General features: G+C 45.9%; 1 protein-coding gene across 5 annotated transcripts in view; it reads right to left on the minus strand.

The window, feature by feature from the left end:
* Positions 1–3879: 3879 nt before the first annotated feature.
* The window catches only part of ZBP1 (Z-DNA binding protein 1), a 29318-nt gene continuing 13931 nt past the window's right edge, over positions 3880–19266 (minus strand). For all 5 annotated transcript variants that reach the window (XM_056548021.1, XM_056548022.1, XM_056548020.1 and 2 more), the window contains 8 exons: positions 15070–15138; positions 14514–14678; positions 14300–14428; positions 14125–14211; positions 13752–13838; positions 12857–12985; positions 12162–12293; positions 3880–4619 (listed from right to left, as the gene is read on the minus strand). In XM_056548021.1, coding sequence (XP_056403996.1) covers positions 4450–4619; positions 12162–12293; positions 12857–12985; positions 13752–13838; positions 14125–14211; positions 14300–14428; positions 14514–14678; positions 15070–15138 — 968 coding nt within the window. In that variant the 3' untranslated portion in view covers positions 3880–4449. The remainder of the gene's footprint in view (positions 4620–12161; positions 12294–12856; positions 12986–13751; positions 13839–14124; positions 14212–14299; positions 14429–14513; positions 14679–15069; positions 15139–19266) is intronic.

Here is a 19266-nt window from a genome sequence, read left to right on the forward strand (position 1 = left end):
CCTTCAGCTGTCAGTGCATGCTGGGAGTTGTAGTTTTGCAACAGCTGGAGACACACTGATGGGGAAACACAGTTAGTCTGTTATCTTAGTGTTTCCCAACCCTTGTGCCTCCAGCTGTTGCAAAACAAACTCCCAGCATGCACTGACCATGCATTCTGGGAGTTGTAGTTTTGCAACAGCTGGAGGTACACTGGTGCGGAAACACAGAGTTAGGTAACAGACCCCAACTCAGTGTTTCCCCATCAGTGTGTCTCCAGTTGATGCAAAACTACAACTGAAGGGCTACAGCGCCCAGCATGCCCAGACAATCTTTTGCTGGGAGTTGTAGTTTTGAAACTACTAGGGGGCCACAGTTGAAGATTAGTGATGAGCGGCATTGGCCATATTCGAATTCGCAATATTTTGTGAATATATACACAAATATTTGTCCTATATTTGTGAATTTCGTGTATTAGTTATATTTGCATATTCAAGGAAGAAATCGGGGAGGGGGTGGGTACCTTTATTATTGGTTGCTAGGGATGTTGTTGAGAAGTGTGTATTTGCATCTTTCGAATTGGCCCACAAGTGAAAAGAAGGAATATGCGCATATTCATATGTGGAAAAATGAATATTCGCAATTTCAAATATATAGCGAATATATTCACAATATTTGCGAATTTGCGATATTCGCAATAAAAATTTGAAATGCAAATATTCACGCCCAACACTATTGAAGATCACTCACCTTGATCTTCAGACTGTGGCCCTCCTGCGTCGTCCCCGCCGGTGACATGCGCCGCTCCTGGTGGTCACTTGCACCGCCACTGCCACCACCGCAGCCAGGTACACCTGCAGCCAGCCATTACCACGGCAACCCCACTCTGCCCAGACTTCCAGGAGTGGGCAGAGCGGGGGATTATGACTTTTGACATATGGTAGGGGATAGGAGAAGGTGGCACCCCTGCCAGCAACCCGATCGGACTGAAAAAGCTGTGATTCGCAGGTAAGAATTGATAAATATCAGCAGTCATCCCATTCCGATCACTGCCCCGTGTGCCGTAGGGACCGGAATTTCCATGGGCGTACAGGTGCGCACTTGGTCCTTAAGTACCAGGGAGCAGGGCCGGCCTTAGGTGTTCAGGCGCCCTGTGCGAGTTAACCTTGTGGCGCCCCGCCCCCCTATTACCCCATAAACATACACAAAGAGGAAAAAAAATCTTTGTAACAATTTTTTTTTATATTTAATCATTCCCCTGCCCCCTTAATCAGTCCCATGTCCCCCTTAATCAGATACAGTATAGTTCCCCCCACAATAGGTGCCGTATCGTTCCCCACGTTAGGAAGAAGCAGGTTCCCCACATTAGGTGCAGTGTAGCTCCCCACATTAGGTTGGCAGTATAGCTCCCCCGCATTAGGTTGGCAGTATAGTTCCCCCCACATTAGGTGCAGTATCGTTCCCCCACATTAGGTGCAGTATCGTTCCCCCACAATAGGTGCAGTATCGTTCCCCACGTTAGGTGCAGTGTAGCTCCCCCACATTAGGTGCAGTATAGTTCTCCCCACATTAGGTAGTAGCAGGTTCCCCAAATTCGGAAGCATTGTCTGGTTGGAGCACCCTTCTTCAGATTGGTATCTGACTAAGACTGAGCAGAAAATACAGAGAAATATCAAGGTAAAACTAACAAATAATAAACAACCCCCTACCTTTATTTTTTATCATGGTGGGGCAGTGAACTGGGAGGATTATAACATTTTACAAGATCATGACAGGTACTCTTAAAACAGATTTGTAAATTACTTCTATATAAAAATCTTAATCCTTCTTGTACTTACCAGCTGCTGGATGCTCCACAGGAAGTTCTTTTCTTTTTGAATTTATTTTCTGTCTGACCACAGTGCTCGCTGCTGACACCTCAGGAACTGTCCAGAGCAGGAGCAAATCCACATAGCAAGCCTCTCCTGCTCTGGACAGTTCCTGACATGGACAGAGGTGTCAGCAGAGAGCACTGTGGTCAGACAGAAAAGAAATTCCTGTGAAACATACAGCAGCTAAGTACTGGTAGGATTAAGATACTGGCTCCAAATGATTTAAAAAAAAAAAAAAAAAAAATAGTGTTCCACCGGAGTACCCTTTAAGCTTGCAGCTTCTAAAATTAGAATGGGCAGAACGATAAAGCTTTAGCCATAATGGTCTTTGTGGGCTGCCTACTGTATTTTTGGACTATAGGAACTAGTTATACCTTCTAAATACTATCACCAGACTGTGGCCAGCAACTTGTGTTCTATACACAGTGCCTATATTAGGCTGCACTGATTCTCCATTGAAAACCATATGCCAGAAGATGCATCAGGTTGTGTTGGTTTTGCATCCTGTACGGTTTTGTCAGTTCCCCCGCTCCCCAAAACTGTAGCCTACCACGGTTTTTGGTCCGGGTGAAAAACTGTATTGAAATGTATACGTTTATTTTTTTGTTTTTGTTTTTTTACCATGAGAGTCAATGGGAACCGTATGTGCGCACGGTTCCATCCGGTTTTCACCATACGGTTTTTGACTTTACACAGTTTTTTTTTATTGGAATTTCAATCAAACAAGTGAAACTTTATTGATAATGGAATGAAAAGTTCAAAACTTATAAGTTTTTTTTATTTTTTAAACGGATGCAACCTGACATAATTTTGCAAATTGTATGTGGTTTTCAACCGTGTACGGATTAAAATTTGTACACACATTTTGATATATTTTAGTCAGGTTTTGAGGAATCCATTACGGGAACTGTATTGCAAAAACATGGTGTGAGTCCAGCCTTAAAGGGATTGTTCAGTATTAGAAAGATGTTGTGTGTGTGTTTTTTTTTTTATATATATGTAAAAAACAGCACCACTTATTTCCTCTTCAATTTAATGAAGCTGAGCTGTAATACCACACACAACCTGTGCACAAGAGTGGTGCTGTTTTTGCAAAAAATAAAAGTTGCATCTTTCTAATACTGGTTAACTCTTTTTAAAGTGCATCCACCACTGTGAGGTTGGAGGCTCCATGCTATAAACCTCTTCATCAACAAATAAACCACCAGATAGGCAGGGAAACGCTAAAAAGTATTTCCTTCCTCTGCTGCTAATTTTGCCATAATATGTCAAATCAAACATGTCCTGTCAATGAAGACCACCAGAGATTGCGAGGCATGTCAATGAATTGAGGCCACCACCATTGAATAGTGCAAAGTGACTGCGGTGCGCCAGTGATTCTGTAGCCGTTTGGCTTCACTTTTCTTCATCCGTAATGATGGCACTACTACCAAAGTCAATGGGACTATCTGCCCTATCATTTAGTACATGCATCCAGCCACTAACCTTGGTGCATGCTATTGGTCATAAAAGTCAATGCTGCATCTCAAAGCCAGATTGTCCAGCAGCATCACACAAGGCTTGTTGGGTTATTGCACTTTGTTGGCAGCCCAGCAGTGATGGAGTTAACCTGGACAAGGAAGAGGCCTGATCACCTTAGCTGTGAAGAGATACACGGAGCAGGTCCAGGTCAGCAATGGGATTGCAGGCTGCTGGGGTAAACGTAGGATCATTTTACCACTTTAGGCTGTAACTTGACATTCTAACTGGATGCGCTGACTAGAGATGAGCGAACTTACAGTAAATTCGATTTGTCACGAACTTCTCGGCTCGGCAGTTGATGACTTTTCCTGCATAAATTAGTTCAGCTTTCAGGTGCTCTGGTGGGCTGGAAAAGGTGGATACAGTCCTAGGAAAGAGTCTCCTAGGACTGTATCCACCTTTTCCAGCCCACAGGAGCACCTGAAAGCTGAACTAATTTATGCAGGATAAACATCAACTGCCGAGCCGAGAAGTTCGTGACGAATCGAATTTACTGTAAGTTCGCTCATCTCTAGCGCTGACCTAGGAGCTGGGAAATGATCATCCTGACTACTTTTGCTCACATCATATCCTTTACCAATAGTGTTATGTATTGTCTGTTATGTATGTCCACTGCCACTAGATGGCTCTGTAATTCTGGAATGGTATAGCAATGTCAGTAATTTTTATCCTTGTTGTCACATGTAAAAAAAAAAAACAAAAAAAATAAAAACTCTGGTTTCTTGTTCAGTGTCCATTTTCTTTGACCAGTAAAAAGACATACCAATGTTGTTGCATCGTATTAATTATCTATTATAATTAAGTACAAGACATAACACATAGGTGTAGTGAAATCTTATGTCTTGTGGAGGATAGTGGGGTATAAGGCTGGAGCTGACTAGTGTAAAACAGTTAATGTATTGTAAACATCTGACACATTTCAGAAGTAAAAGTTTGCAAAAACATATTGCCATCAGGAGGTAACGGATCTGGTCAGGGGCACTGACTGGCGGATGTGCATTTGTCCATAAGGTTATGGAGTCCTCAATGGCTGTGCAGATCAGAAATATATACAGTCTGTGGCAGTGAAGTATGGCGGGGTCACCATAGGCTCTCTGCAGATGAGCTGATGACCACATGATCTTCGCAATTCTTGTCCTGCTCATCCAGGGCCACGTTTCCTAGGTCTTCACAAATCCCTGAGATATTTAAGGTATACTTGTTGTTGCTGGAGGGCACAGGAGAGGAGGTACGCGGAGCACCAAAGGGTCCTAAAGTAAAAAATATATATATTTATGTAATATATCAGAATCACCAGAAGATGCTGCCAAAGGGGCCACATCGTTAAAGAGTAGCTCCCACCATCTGTTTTTTGTTTTCTTTTGTCCCTACCTACTGTTAATCTATCCCTAACCCCCTCCCTGCCTTTAAAAATTTTTTTTTTATTCTATTCTTCTAAAGTCGTCATCTTCATCTCTTCTTTCTTGCTGCGCTGTCCTCTCCTGGAAGCCGGCCTGCTGGGCAACGACTTCCGCCCTCACTTCATCTATGCTGCGCTGAGACAGGCAGGGAGCGAGCGCAGCCTTGATGAATAAGGACAGATTACCCTAGTGGCCGGTTTTCAAATGTAAAATACACCATGTTAATAAAAAATAAAAAAAATAATGAAACTATATTAGAGATATGTTGTAGTACATAAGTACTATAACATATAAAAAAAAAAGTTGGTGACAGTGCACATTTAAGCCTTCTAATGTGGTGATGGGAGCATCCAAACAGCAGGACCAGCAATCAAACAGAGCCATGCTGCTGCCAAAAGAGGTACTGTTATATGGGTACCAATTCAGCTAATACTATTTTATATAGAACAAAATGAGGCAATGCTTTGTGGACACTAATATGGTGGATACTATTACATAGACCATAAGATACACATTTGGGTTTATTTACTAAGAGTGGAGTGTAGTTTTCTTTGGCTTTTGAGGCATTTTTCCATGGTATTTACTTAGCTTTCTCTACATTTTGTACTTTCCCCTACGTTTTGCTTTTTTTTTTTTAAACAACTGTTCTGATCAGCTCAAATCCACCACATTTTCTGTGGAAACCTTAGTAAATATGTTGGGATTTTTTTTAAACTGCCAGGGGCACATCTCTTTTGGTGGGACCACGCCCCTTCTCTGTGGCCAAACCCCCTTTTTGGGTTTTTCTTGTGTAATGGAGGATTTGGGGTTGTTGATCGCAAATTGTGCAATTTGTGCTCAAAACCCGAGAAAAAAGAGTCGGGATCACGTTATTAACTAAACCCCATTGTGTTGAAATATACATTTAATGTTATAATTACTATAAAATCACAGTAATAAACGTGATTTGACAGCACTGTATGAATAGACAGTAGTATGGTGAATACTATTAGGCTTTGCTCACACACTTTTTTACTGGAAAAATAATTAAATTATTTACAGAATTTTTTTTTGGTTTAAGAAGTTTTTTCAGGAATTATGCAGCCATTTTAGCTGCCATATGAATTATGGCTGTAAAATGACTGGGAGGGATTTATCAAAACCTGTCCAGAGTTAAAGTTGCTGAGTTGCCCATAGCAACCAATCAGATTGCTCCTTTCCTTTTTGAAAAGGCCTCTGAAAAATAAATGAAGCAATCTGATTGGTTGCTATGGGCAACTCAGCAACTTTTCCTCTAGACAGGTTTTGATAAATCTCCCCCACTGTGTTTTAACAAAGGGCCTTTTTTTCTAACGAGTTCAATTGGACTCAACAGTAAAGTAAAATTTCTGTTTCACAGTTTAGAAAATGACCCAAAATACTGTATGGGAACATGATCTCATACTGAAAATGATGTGGAGGTGATGTTATATTGAAACTGATTTGTGGCTGGTGCCTATGTGTGGGCACAACAGTGGTGGATCCAGGGGGGGGGGGGGAATAGGGCATCAGTAGGTGGCATCAGTATTAGGAGACCATATAGTGGCTGAATGACACAGCGTGGAGGTAGCGGCAGCATGAGGAGACCATATGGTGGCTGAATGACACAGCCTGGAGTTGGCGGCAGCATGAGAAGACCATATAGTGGCTGAATGACACAGCCTGGAGTTGGCGGCTGCATGAGGAGATCATATAGTGGCTGAATGACACAGCGTGGAGGTGGCAGCAGCATGAGGAGACCATATAGTGGCTGAATGACAAAGCCTGGAGTTGGCGGCAGCATGAGAACATATAGTGACTAAATGACACAGCCTGGAGTTGGCGGCGGCATGAGGAGACCATATAGTGGCTTAATGACACAGCGTGGAGTTGGCGGCAGCATGAGGAGACTATATAGTGGCTGACACAGCCTGGAGGTGGCAGCAGCATGAGGAGAACATATGGTGGCAGAATGAGACAGCCTGGAGGTGGCAGCATCAGCATCAAGAGTTCTGAAAGTGACCCGGTGACAGAGTGGTGGGGTGGGTGGCAATACCAGTACCCGGTGACGAAGGTGGGTTAAAAAGGGAACTTGGCATCAGATGTGTGGCATCAGGCAGGTGGCAGGAACAGAATAGTAGCTGAGGCAGGTAGGCAGAAGAAAACGGTACTGAGGATATGCATTACGTAAAACGTAACTTTTAATAATATGTTTAGGATAAAATATATGGACCCCAAAAAAATTTTTCAATAAAAAAAGGAAAGCTGTGCAGGAAAACACCATGTGCCACCTACACCACCAAGTATTGATGTGATGCAAAGACTTCTAAAAGGTGGAAGGGAACAACGTATGGTCCGTTGTAACCGGTGGGGGTAAAAACTTCCCCTGTAAGGCCCTACTCTCGCATTATTAATTCCCTTCTTGGCAAGTGTTAATCGCCCTAAGAAGGGCGGCCCCACACAGGAACCTCTCCCTATTTCCACCTACAAACACTGCCATTTCCCAGGGTTTTCAGGTGGAACCTTTCCTTTTGTTTGATTTAAAAGAAATGTTGGGGTTCATATATTTTATCCTAAGCATATTATTAAAAGTTACGTTTTGGGTAATGCATATCCTCAATACTTACTTGTGGTCTGATGCGGAGGAATATCTGTAACTGGGGAGCAGAACCTAAAATATGTTTAGCACTATCCATATTTGTGAAGTGTTGGTGTGGCACCATGGTGAATCTACTCTGATGCATCAGGCATTGGTGGGTGGAAATCCTGGCTGATCCATGCCTGATTCATCTTCACAAAGGTCAGTCTCTTCACATTTTTTGTGGACAGATGAGTTCTCCTTGGGGTTACTACGGCCCCCGCCGCACTAAACACCTGCTCTGATGGCACACTACTGGCCGGGCAGGACAGCTTTTCCAGGGCAAATTCTGATAGCTGCGGCCACAAATCAAGGTATGCCACCACCTGCTGGTTCAGGTCCTGCTCCAGGTCTACCTGCTGCTGATTAGTTGCTTCACTATGCAGGTGAAGAAAGCTACTCATCAGCGACTGAGACTCAGGCTGCTGCTGATGTAGCTGGTACTGCTCCTGCCACCCCACCCCTCCTCAGCAGCCATGGCAGTGGAAGGTGAGTGCAGAGGGCCCCCCGAGTCAGATTGGCATTGGCCAACTGACTACATAGGATGTCTCTGTAGTAGGTCAGTTTGTCCTCCTTCTCAGTGGGTGTAAAACAAAGGCCCCCATTTTCTGCCGGTAGCGAGGGTCCAATAAGGTGGAGAGCCAGAAGACATCCACTACCGAATGGTGACAATTCGGTGGTCACTACGCAAGCAAGTGAGCATGCATCGTACCATTTGTTCAAGTGACTAAGAGGGACTTCCTGCCTCCATCTCCACTGCATACTGCCACAGTGTGTCTGGGTCCTCTCTCTCACCTTCCTCATAACCCTCTAGCTCCTCTAGCTGCTCCTGTCAGATGATTAGAAAAACCGCCCATCTCGAGAAACCTAACTGTGCCCCTCCCCTTCCTCCTCTAGTTCAGCCCCCACAGGGCTCATGTTTAAGTGAGATGTAGGCGCCATCATTTTCAACACGTGTTGTAGTAGATGAAGCAGTGGAATGACGTTGTTCATCCCGTAATCCTGGCGACTAACTAATAATGTGACTTCCTCAAAGGGCCTGAGAAAACGGCAGGTGTCACGTATGAGCTTCCACTGGTGAGACATTGAAGTTACACAGGGGAGTCCCCCTATCTGCTTGGATCATCAAGAAATTGGTGATGGCTTTTCTTTGTTCGTTCGGTCCAAAATATGGAGTGTGGAATTCCAATGTGTGGAAACGTCGCAAATCAGACTATGTTAGGGGATGCCGTTCTGAAGCTGCAGCTCAAGGAGGGTGTGCTTTGTGGTGTATGAGTGGCTGAAATGCATGCAAAGTTTCCTTCCCATTGTTAGGATGTCTTGCAGATGGGGGGAACACTTCAGGAACAGCTTCACAACCAGATTGAACACGTGTGCCACGCAGGGCGCATGTCTCACGCTTCCTTGTTGCAGCGCAGACAAGATGTTCTTCCCGTTGTCGGTCACCGTGGTTCCCATTTCCAGTTTTCGTGGAGTAAGCCATGATTTGATTTCTTCATGAATGACTTTTAGCAGTTCCTCCCCAGTGAGACTCCGTTCACCAAAGTAAACCATGTGAAGAATAGCATAACCCTGCAGTGTCCTGCACACATGGTATGCTGGAGGGGCACTGAGACTTGTCCGTGCATTGGAGGCTGAGGACACAGTGGAGGATGAGGAGGCAGAGTCACACATTGTCACAGGACCAATGGTCTCAGAGCGTTGAGGCCCAAGCGGCGTTACCTGTACAAGTTGCTGTTGTGGCTGTGCAGGAACCACATTCACCCAGTGGCCCGTAAAGGGCATGTATTGTCCCTGACTGTATTAACAGCTCCACACGTCGGTGCTGCCATGCACTTTGGTACACACCGACAGGCTCAAGGACTGGCCCACCTTCTGTTCCACAAAATTGTGCAGGGCTGGTACTGCCTTCTTCACAAAGAAATGACAGCTTGGGACTCTCCATCTCGGCTTGGCACAAGCCATCAGTTCTATGAAAGGTGCAGAGTCCACCACTTGAAAAGGGAGGGACTGCAGCACCAGCAACTTGGACAGGTGCAAATTCAGCTTCTGCACCATTGGATGAGTGGGTGCATACTGTTGCCTCTTGGACATGGCTTCGCCGATGGATTGCTGGCGGAATGGCTGACTCAAAGTAGGAGGAGCATCTGGAGCGACAGAAGATGGGTATGACACACAGCTCCCTTCAGCTGAGGTGGTGGAACCTTGGCTGGCTGAAACAGGGAGCGGCCTGCCACTGGGTAATGCAGCAGGCTGGACCACCACATCGGAGCCAGGGTTCTCCCAGGACGCTTTATGGTGATGCTGTATATGTTTACGCATGGCCGTGGTACCAACAGTCCGCCCTGATTGACTGCTACTGCCGCCGACTCAAGGAACCCGTTTCACTACCTCCCGGGAAGGTAGGCTGCTGCGAAGCAGGTGGTCTCCCCCGGGCACGTTTGGTTCCAGACTTTCCACTTCTGTCACCATGCTGACTGCCAACCATGCTACCACTTTGCTGGCTCAGCTGCTGCCTCACGGGCAACCTGCAACCCTCTTTTCCTGAGGATGATGAAGCCCCTTCTGCACCTGGCTCCCAAGTGCGATCGGCTCCATCATCATCGAGTTAAGTCTGCACGTCACTGATGTCCTTCACAGGTTCCTCAACAGTGTCTGCTTCAGGAGCCTGAATGCTCGCAACAGCACCTCCCACGCCACTCTCCTTATCACTACTTGCCCGCCTAGCGGAGGAAGCGGCGGATGTCTCCTCCACTTCTTGGCTGGGCAGTAGCTGCTGACTGTCCTCTAGATAGATGTCCTCACTAAATACTGGAGCTGAACCCACAGCATAAGATACTTCTGTGGGGGAGGGAACAGCATAGGACAGAGGCAATGGGAGGACAGGGACTTGTGATGAAGTGGATGACCGTGTTAACCAATCGATGACGGCAGATGGGTTGCTGGTTGAGACACGACCACTATCTGATACCGGGAGCTCAGGCCTCTCGCAACGAATCCTGCTGCCACTCACCCCTAGTCTGCTACATCTGCCTGATGAATTAAGGCCTCTGCCACTCCTCTGTGCATGTTCTGGCTCTTCTCTTCCTGACATACTTAGTGCGTATATGAGGGGAGTACAATACGCTCAACTACGCTTAAAACAGTATTTGTCTACAACACCAGCAGGTGTGTACTTTACCTGGCCTTTCACAGTATCTAGGCCCTTAAGACTTTAACAGGAACAAAATAGTACACCTCTTAGATGTACGTATGTGGTATGCACTTATAAGGGGAGGACAATGTGCTCCAGTATGCTTAAAACAGTATTTTTTGTACAACACCAGTGGGTGTGTACTTTTGGCTGGCCTTTCACAGTATCTAGGCCCTTAAGACTTTAACAGGAACAAAACAGTACACCACTTAGATGTACGTATGTGGTATGCACTTATGAGGGGAGGACAATGCGCTCCAGTACGCTTAAAAAAGTATTTGTGCACAACACCAGCAGTACACACCAGTGCTGCAACACACAGTCACTATGTACTACACCCAAAATTGCACTCTCTCTCTCAATCTCACTCCCTTCCCTATCAGTGCTTCTAGGCAGGATTCGGGCTTGAAGTGAATCGCTGCTGTTCTGTGCAACACACTGCTCTCTGACCCTCTCTATAATAGAACGCTGTAGTGACTGGGAGGTGAATTGCTGCTGTAAAAATGCTTTTTTGTACAACACACACTGCTCTCTGTCCCTCTCTGTCTGTGCAACAGAATGCTGATGTGACTGGGAGGTGAATCGCTGCTGCAAATTAGCTTTTCTGTGCAACACACAGTGCTGCCTGTCCCTCTCTATCTCTCTGCAATAAAAGCCTGAAGTGACTGGCCGCAGGATGGCTGCCGATTGTATATGGCTGTGACATCACAGGGGTGGCTGCTGATAGGCTGCATGTGATTCAGGGTCATCCCGCTTTCCCAGGATTCCTTGCCCCATGTTCTCACAATTTTAGATGCCCTGGAGCCTGGACCACACTAAATGGAGTTTAATGAAGCATTTATCGGCGATATTCGAATTTTCCTGAAATTCATAACTAATTCGGATTTGTCAGAATCGATCCGCTCATCCCTAGTTGTGACGTCAAAGCCACGCCCCTTGTGACGTCACACCACGCCCCCTCAATGCAAGTCTATGGGAGGGGGCATGTCGACCACCGCACGATACTCTGATACAACAGGGGCTATACTGTCCAATGCAACCCAACTGTACTAGTAAGTAGATAGATTTCAGGGGCCTGGGAATGTTGAGCACTGCTCTTCTCTATGGGACTTTTATTGCGATTGTCATATTGGCTGTCAGCTAATTCATGCAGCTGTGATTTTCCCTCACCCCTTCAGTGTTTAAGTGTCTTAATTCACTGATTAAATTGTCTGCGGATTGTTGACTGTGGCCGAGCACTGAATTGTGTTGTTGCTCCGCCTCCTGCACTGAGGTGTCTGTATCACAATATTCATGTTGTGAACGAATCTCTCCTGCAGTATAGAAGTTCATAATGTATTAGTTGTGTATATTGTACAAGGTATAAGATGAGCTCAAAAGTCCTAAACCCATTGAAAAGGGCCAAATAAGTTCCCCTTTTTTATTAAATTAGATAAATTAGATAACCTATAACTATTTATTTATCTTCAATAGTTTATCTATGAGGCCTAGTAAGTCTGGGCAGCAACTGTTTCCTTCTTGCGGCGTCAGAATGTATGCTCTATAGATTGGCGCTTCTTCTTACCTATTTCACTGGGTTGATTGACAACCCAATCTGCGACTTCCCATGGCGGGCCTGTCTGGTGTGCGGGCATCTCACTGGGCAGTGGTTGTGAGTTGCCACCAGGTCCATGCAGGAAAGTATCTGGAGGTAAAACTGTAATAATAAGATACAGATTAATGTAGTGTATCATGTGTTATACTGTCTGCTAAACTGTATCTGAACCTATTTTATGATGTTGTGCTTTGTATCAAAGCCTGTTTATTGTGATACTGTCTGCTGAGCTGCTGTATCTATTCTGTGTCATACTGCCTGCTGGGTCATGTATCTAAGGCTATCCTGGGTTATACAGTCTGCTGAGCTGTATATCTAAGGCTATCCTGTGTAATACTGTCTGCTAAGCTGTGTATCTAAGGCTGTCCTGTGTTATACTGTCTGCTAAGCTGTATATCTAAGTCTGTCCTGTGTCATACTGTCTGCTAAGCTGTATATCTAAGGCTATCCTGTGTCATACTGTCTGATAGGCTGTGTATCTAAGGCTATCCTGCGTTAAAATGTCTGCTGAGCTGTGTATCTAAGGCTGTCCTGTGTCATACGGTCTGCTGAGCTGTGTATCTAAGGCTATCCTGTGTCATACTGTCTGCTGGGCTGTGTATCTAAGGCTATCCTGTGTCATACTGTTTGCTGGGCTATGTATCTAAGGCTATCCTGTGGCATACCTGTATAGACTGTCTCTGCATCCCCTTTAGTCTGCAATGCTGTATCCCCAATGGTGATGCCAGTACACTGAGATAGGTTGATATAGTAGTACTTCATTACATTCTGTTGTGAATTCGACATCTGGGATTCTGCAATAAAAAAAAATGGTTTTAAAGACTACCTCTCATTTAATCCTCCCAGTTCACTGCCCCATCATGATAAACCACTCCCTGCCTTTATTTTCTATTATTTGTTAGTTTTCTACCTTGATTTGCTCTATATTTCCTGTTCAGTCTCAGTCAGATTCACACACTGGGAAGGGGCATTACCCAGCAGGAGTGACATCATCTGAAGCCATACAGGGGAGAACTTCTTCCCTCTTTCTGCTACACACAGCCCAGAGCAGTTCAGTGTGTGATGAGCTATGATTGGCTAAGCACTCCAGTCTGCATTTCCTGATTTTGGAATTTTGCTAGGCCAGCAGGAGTCCAAAGTCTGTGCAAGAGGAGGGGGGTGGGTGGGTGTTGGACGGGAAGGTTCAAATGTGCTCTGGACAAGTAGAGAGGCACCTAGTGGCAGCTTCTTTAAACATAAATAAAACATGGAAAACTTAATTTTTTTAAACAAAGTACATTAGAAAGATTTTTATAAGGAGTGCAATAGCAAAAATGTGTTTTTATGACAGTGCACACAACTTCATTCATAGTGTAGAATTCCCTTATGACTTTTTTTTCCCCCCATACTACCCCCTTTCCATTGTCAAGGATAAATAAGAGAACAAAATGGGGAGTTTGTGTCCTTTAGGAGTCATTAATCAAATGGTGGCCCTAGGTGATACTGTGATATAAAAGATTTTTGGCAATTTGAGAAGTTTTCCTTGCTATGGATCTGATCACATACAGACATACAACTCACCATATTGCAGATGGCTGTCTCCAGTGGGAACTCCGGTCAGATTTGACTCATCCTTTATTGTATTATTGGGAGATGGACTATTTCCTTCTGTATGCACAAAGAATGTTTGGCTTAGTGACCATTGATTCACAAGCTCTGCCCCATATCTCCCCAAAGGTTGGATCCCTCATGAGCATCGGAGACAAATACAAAATGGCTGTCCTTGGAGATGAAGAACAAATAAACAAAGCACAAATTTGTGTATTTAAGGTGCCATCATCCCATGGTGGTCATTGGCGGTGATGTCAAAAAAGAAGTTTTTATGGCTGTTAATATAGAATGGACAATGGACAAGTTTTCACTGTATCTGACCGCATTCAAGCACACAACTCACCATACTGCAGGTGACTCTTTCCTGTGTGGGGTCCAATCAGATTCGACTTATCCCTTATTGTATTATTGGGCAATGGACTCATCACTTCTGTATGCACAAAGAAATTTCAGGTTACCAATCTTTGATTCACCACCTCCACCACTGCCCTTCCCAGGGGGGACAAGCCTTCTCTCACCGATGCCACTATCTCTTCTGATATCTTTATTGTCAGAGAGATTGCAGACGTCCATTTCAATGTAGGACTGGCTGAGGACTGAGTCTTCTGAACTGGGGATTGAAGATTCACTTAATTTCTGACTGCAATCTAAAAACGACAAAAAACCTTACATGTATATATTGTTCCTTTGGTCGTTCAATATGCATCTATTGCATAACAATCTCCTTTATACCTTCATTTATACTCCACAGCCTCTCATTGTAGCTGAGGAAGTTTAACTGCTTCATCTTGTAGAGATCTGGGTTCACGTCCTTCGCAAATGTTTTCCCCACTGCCTTGGCGATCATTGTTGCTTTCGATGGCTTATTCAACTTCAAGAAGGCAAAGATCTGTTTTTCTGTGATGGTGGAATACATTATTGGGAGACATGAGTGGATTTGCTGCACAGTCATAATTTTAGAATATATGGGTGTACTCTATTTGGGGTGTGGAGGGCTTTGTGGTCATATCCCATTAATATTCCATTACAAATTGCCCGATTTCCCTCTATTCCTTCAGCCATAGAGAGACATAATAACGTTCTGGTATTCTGGTTTCCAGCAGTCACCACTAGAGGGAGCTTACTGCATACAGAGTTATACAGCTCCCAGTGAACTCAAGTAAGTCCAGCATCAGTAAGCTGCCTGTAAAGTTGGTTGCATCATGGAGGAGCTTTATTTATTTATTTATTTTAATGGTGGAAAATGGGGCATGAAATGAATTTGGTTAAAACTAACCCATATACTTACGCATTTCTGTTAACAGGATCATCTTCTCAACTGGATCTGTCCCTCCCGTATCAGCTTTTCCTTCGGCATCTAAAGTTTAATAAAATTTTAAAGTTCCTTACAGTAAATTCAGCAGGTTAACACTCTGGTCTATTGGATGGTCATAGAAAGTTCCTTGTATAGGTATAGAGCTGTGAGAAACACCAGAAGCTCAAACACAGATGTCTCTGCTTCCACAGCAGCGCATTTTGCATTAACACTTGGTAGATTATAATATAATACAAGACTAAAAGAATTTGTATCTATTGAGGTAACGTAGTGAAATAAAATATTTTAATACTATCTGTGGCCAGCAGGTGGTACTGCAGACTTTAATCTATCCTCCAGATATGAAAAAAAAGTTTGTGTCCCAATTTGCTGTCAGATCTTGGTTACTGTGGATACGGGTATCTCTAGGTTTTAGACTGAGCAGGTTTTTTGGGAAACTGTCATTGCAATTTTTGAGCCAAAGTCAGAAGTGATCCAGTAGTAAGGAGAAGTATAAGTCTTTCCTTTATATTTCCTATGACTAGGGGATATTATAGCTGCTGTGTACCTTTACCCACCCACCTACACCATCCCTTACTTACTTACACCATAAACCCTCCCCTTCCTTAAGCAAGACAAGACAAGGTGTTGGTGCAAAAAAGGCCACAGCAGCCCACTTTATTAAATAACCAATTCAAACATTGTAAACATAACAACAATTGTATGAACATCATACATAGAACCAGAACCCACTTATAAATTATCCCTAGCGCAGGAGAAGAACCTGAAGGCACGTTACTGAACCAAAGGGGCTAAGGCTTCACCTGCTCCTAGCCATAGCTCACCTGCACAGGAGCATCATTTGTGAAGCCCACAAAACTTTCCATGCCCATGTCCACATGGACATCACCATCGGGCTGTGAATCGCTCCCAGTGACCACCTTACTTATCGCCGTTCCTCCACAAATGAACAGTCTGTTCCACCGCCTCCTTCAACTCCAAGATCCAAAGATCAATCCCCAGCTTGTTCAGGTGCACCCCGTCATCCGCAAGAAACTCCTGCGCCCCCTCCTCCAAATCCCTATATCTTCCCACCAATCCCCCATTCCGCGCCACAAACTTGCTCACTACCTTGTTCACCTTGATCCTAGACTTTTTCAAGGCCACAACTGAACGAGCCTGCCTCCATTACCACCGAGCCACCATCTCCGACCACACCCCGACCATCCTCGGGAACGAAGACCACAAGCGGAGCAAATCTAATTTGATATCCCGCATTAAATCCTGGGACCTCCGAAAACCCAAGTCATTCCCCCCCCCCCCCCAAATGAATGACCAGTACATCTGGGGACCTATCCAACTGGACAAAAAACTGCACCCTAGCTAACAGCTCCAACCACTTCATCCCGCCCTTCCCCAACCAATGCACCTACCCCTCCAAAGTAGCCAAGCCCAGCTGTCTACCAGCCCGCCGAACTCCAGCCTTACACCACCCCTCACAACATAAAAACAGGAAAATACAGGCAAAACCCACACCCCGGAGAGAAAAACGAAGACCATTATAACAAATGAGAATGGACATAAACTTTGAAACGCTCCGACTCCCACCACCCTATGCGCATAATCACCCCCAGCCACAGGCCCCACTGAGATGCCTCGGTAGCCGCTCCAATGCGAAAGGAATTGGAGCTGTAATCATCTGCAGCACACCCAGCCTCCCAAAGACATTTACGAAACACCCCCACAAATTGAAAATGAGATAAAAATCCCCCATCCGCATGAACCAGGAGGGGGCCCACCACCCCCACCCCAACCTCCAAAAAAGCATTATAACAACTCACAGGGCACATCTCCAAACCCTGCAATGGCGCCAAGCAAAACACCGCCCCTCGGTCCAATTGATCAGTCTTAGAGCGCCGAAGGAAACACTGCAAAACCCCATCCACCAGACCAAAAAAAGTAAACCCCCCACCCGACTCCGACTAGGGGCCACCAGTTCCTAAATCAGGAACGCCCCAAGAAATGCAAGCGCAAACGCTAAACGAAATAAGCGCAACTCGTAGTCTGACAAACACATCCAAGCCAACAAAACACCCAAACGCATCAGAAGAGTAAAAGTCACCGGCCTCATTTTGTCCCGGGAAACCGCCCCTTTCTGAAAACCCATTAACGCATGATGGACCAAAAACGTCTTAGTCACATCTGGCAAACTCTGGGCCTTAAACCAGAAGGCCAAAGCCACCATCTGGCGACTAATACCCGACGGGGACACCCCTTCACAAAAAGCTCTGCCCACATAGATCAAAAGAGCAATCTGAAGAAGCGCCCGTAATGGCCAACTGCCCAACCAACTGCTCCCAATCAGCCCACTATCGACTATAGGACTCCCAGGTAGCCCGGCTCAGCGACCAACAAACCAGGCCCAGCGCAATCTCTACACCAGCTGCCACAGTCACTCCGGGCAGGGAATTCCATTTTCCTCATCCTCCGGCGCCACCTCCCGAAAGCGGCCCAACTGCAAGCGAGAAAGAGCGTCAGCCACGGAATTAGACACCCCTGGTACATGCAAAGCAACTACATGCGAATTGAGCTTCAGCACCCGCAACACTAAGTGGCGCAGCAACGTAACCACCGGCGGAGAGTTCGCTGTCTGATTGTTCGCTGTCTGATGGCCAACACAACCCCCATACTATCACAATGGAAGCAAACCTTCCGATTGCGAAACAACTCCCCCACACTTCCACGGCCACCACAATCAGTTCCAGCAAAGCCAGGTTCCGAGTAAACCCCGCTTCCCTCCAAGCCTCCGGCCATTGCCCAACTCACCACTGACCTTGCAAGTACGCGCCGAAACCGCAGCCACCAGCCGCATCGGTGAACAGCTCCAAGTCCCGACTAGAGACTGGCGCCTCCATCACCACCGACGGCCCGTTGTACCGCCCCAAAAATTCCTGTCATACCCCCAAATCCGCCCTCAAGCCCGCCAAGAGACGCACAAAATGATTGGGTCGCTGGACCCCCGCATAAGCTGCAGATAAACAACGGCATAAAACCCTCCCCATAGGCATGATCCGGCAAACAAAATTGAGATGGCCCAGTAAAGACTGAACCTCCCATAAATGCAATTTGCGAACCCTACATGCCCTCACCACTTCCTCCCGCAGCTCGCCCAGTTTGTCCTCGGGCAGCCGACACTCCATGGTCACTGTATCAATAACAATACCCAAAAACTTAACCGACGTAGCTGGCCCCTCCGTCTTCTTGGGCGCCAACAGTATGCCAAACCAAGCCGACACCCGCTCCATCACCTGTAACAAAACAGCACATACCCGTGACCCCGCCAGGCCGAGAAACAGGAAATCATCAAGGCAGTGCAACATGGAGTCTAACTGAGACTCCCTCCGCATGACCCACTCCAGGACGGTACTGAACTGTTCAAAGTACGCACAGGAAATGGAACATCTCATCGGCAGACAGAGGTCAACAAAAAAACGCTCCACCAAACAACACCCCAACAACAAAAAACTGTCCGGATGGACCGGCAACAAACGGAAGGCCGCCTCAATATCCGTCTTTGCCAAAAGAGCCCCCCAGCCGCATCCCCGCCAGCGCAGCATCAAAGAGTCAGATCAATGCTATCATTCACTGACCCACCAGGTGGGAGAGGTGGTGAATGAGACAGAATTTATTGGGCTCCTTCTTGGGCACCAAACCCAACGGCGACACTTGCAACCCCTCTAACGGAGGAAACGCAAGCAACCCCGCCATCCTGCTCAGAGACACCTCCTTAAGCAGTTTGTCCTCCACCAAATCCGGGCGAGCCAGCGCCGAGACCAGATTCCACGCCATCCCCCCGTTAGGGCCGACCCCAAAAATAGAATGCGAAAACCGTCCGCAAACCCACCCAGTAACATCTCCGCCGCCGCCCTATTTGGGTAAAGGGGGAGGAAAGGCTCCATCCTTTCCACCCGTACCGGCGTTGCCCCTCTTCTGCTCAGCCTCTCCTTGCCGCACCTCCCTGAGGAAGCCAAACGGCGAAACAATGTTGGGGTGCTGGAGGCTATTTATTCAGTGACCTCCTTACTTAGGTTAGTGTTGTTTTTTGTGCAATTTTTACATGACTGTCATGTGTAACTTATAATTTTTGTTATACTGGTGGCCCTACTCTTTAGTTAGGAATAACTATGTCAT

This window comes from Hyla sarda, chromosome 12 (genome assembly GCF_029499605.1).
Source record: "Hyla sarda isolate aHylSar1 chromosome 12, aHylSar1.hap1, whole genome shotgun sequence".
In the NCBI taxonomy this organism is placed as follows: Eukaryota; Metazoa; Chordata; class Amphibia; order Anura; family Hylidae; genus Hyla; species Hyla sarda.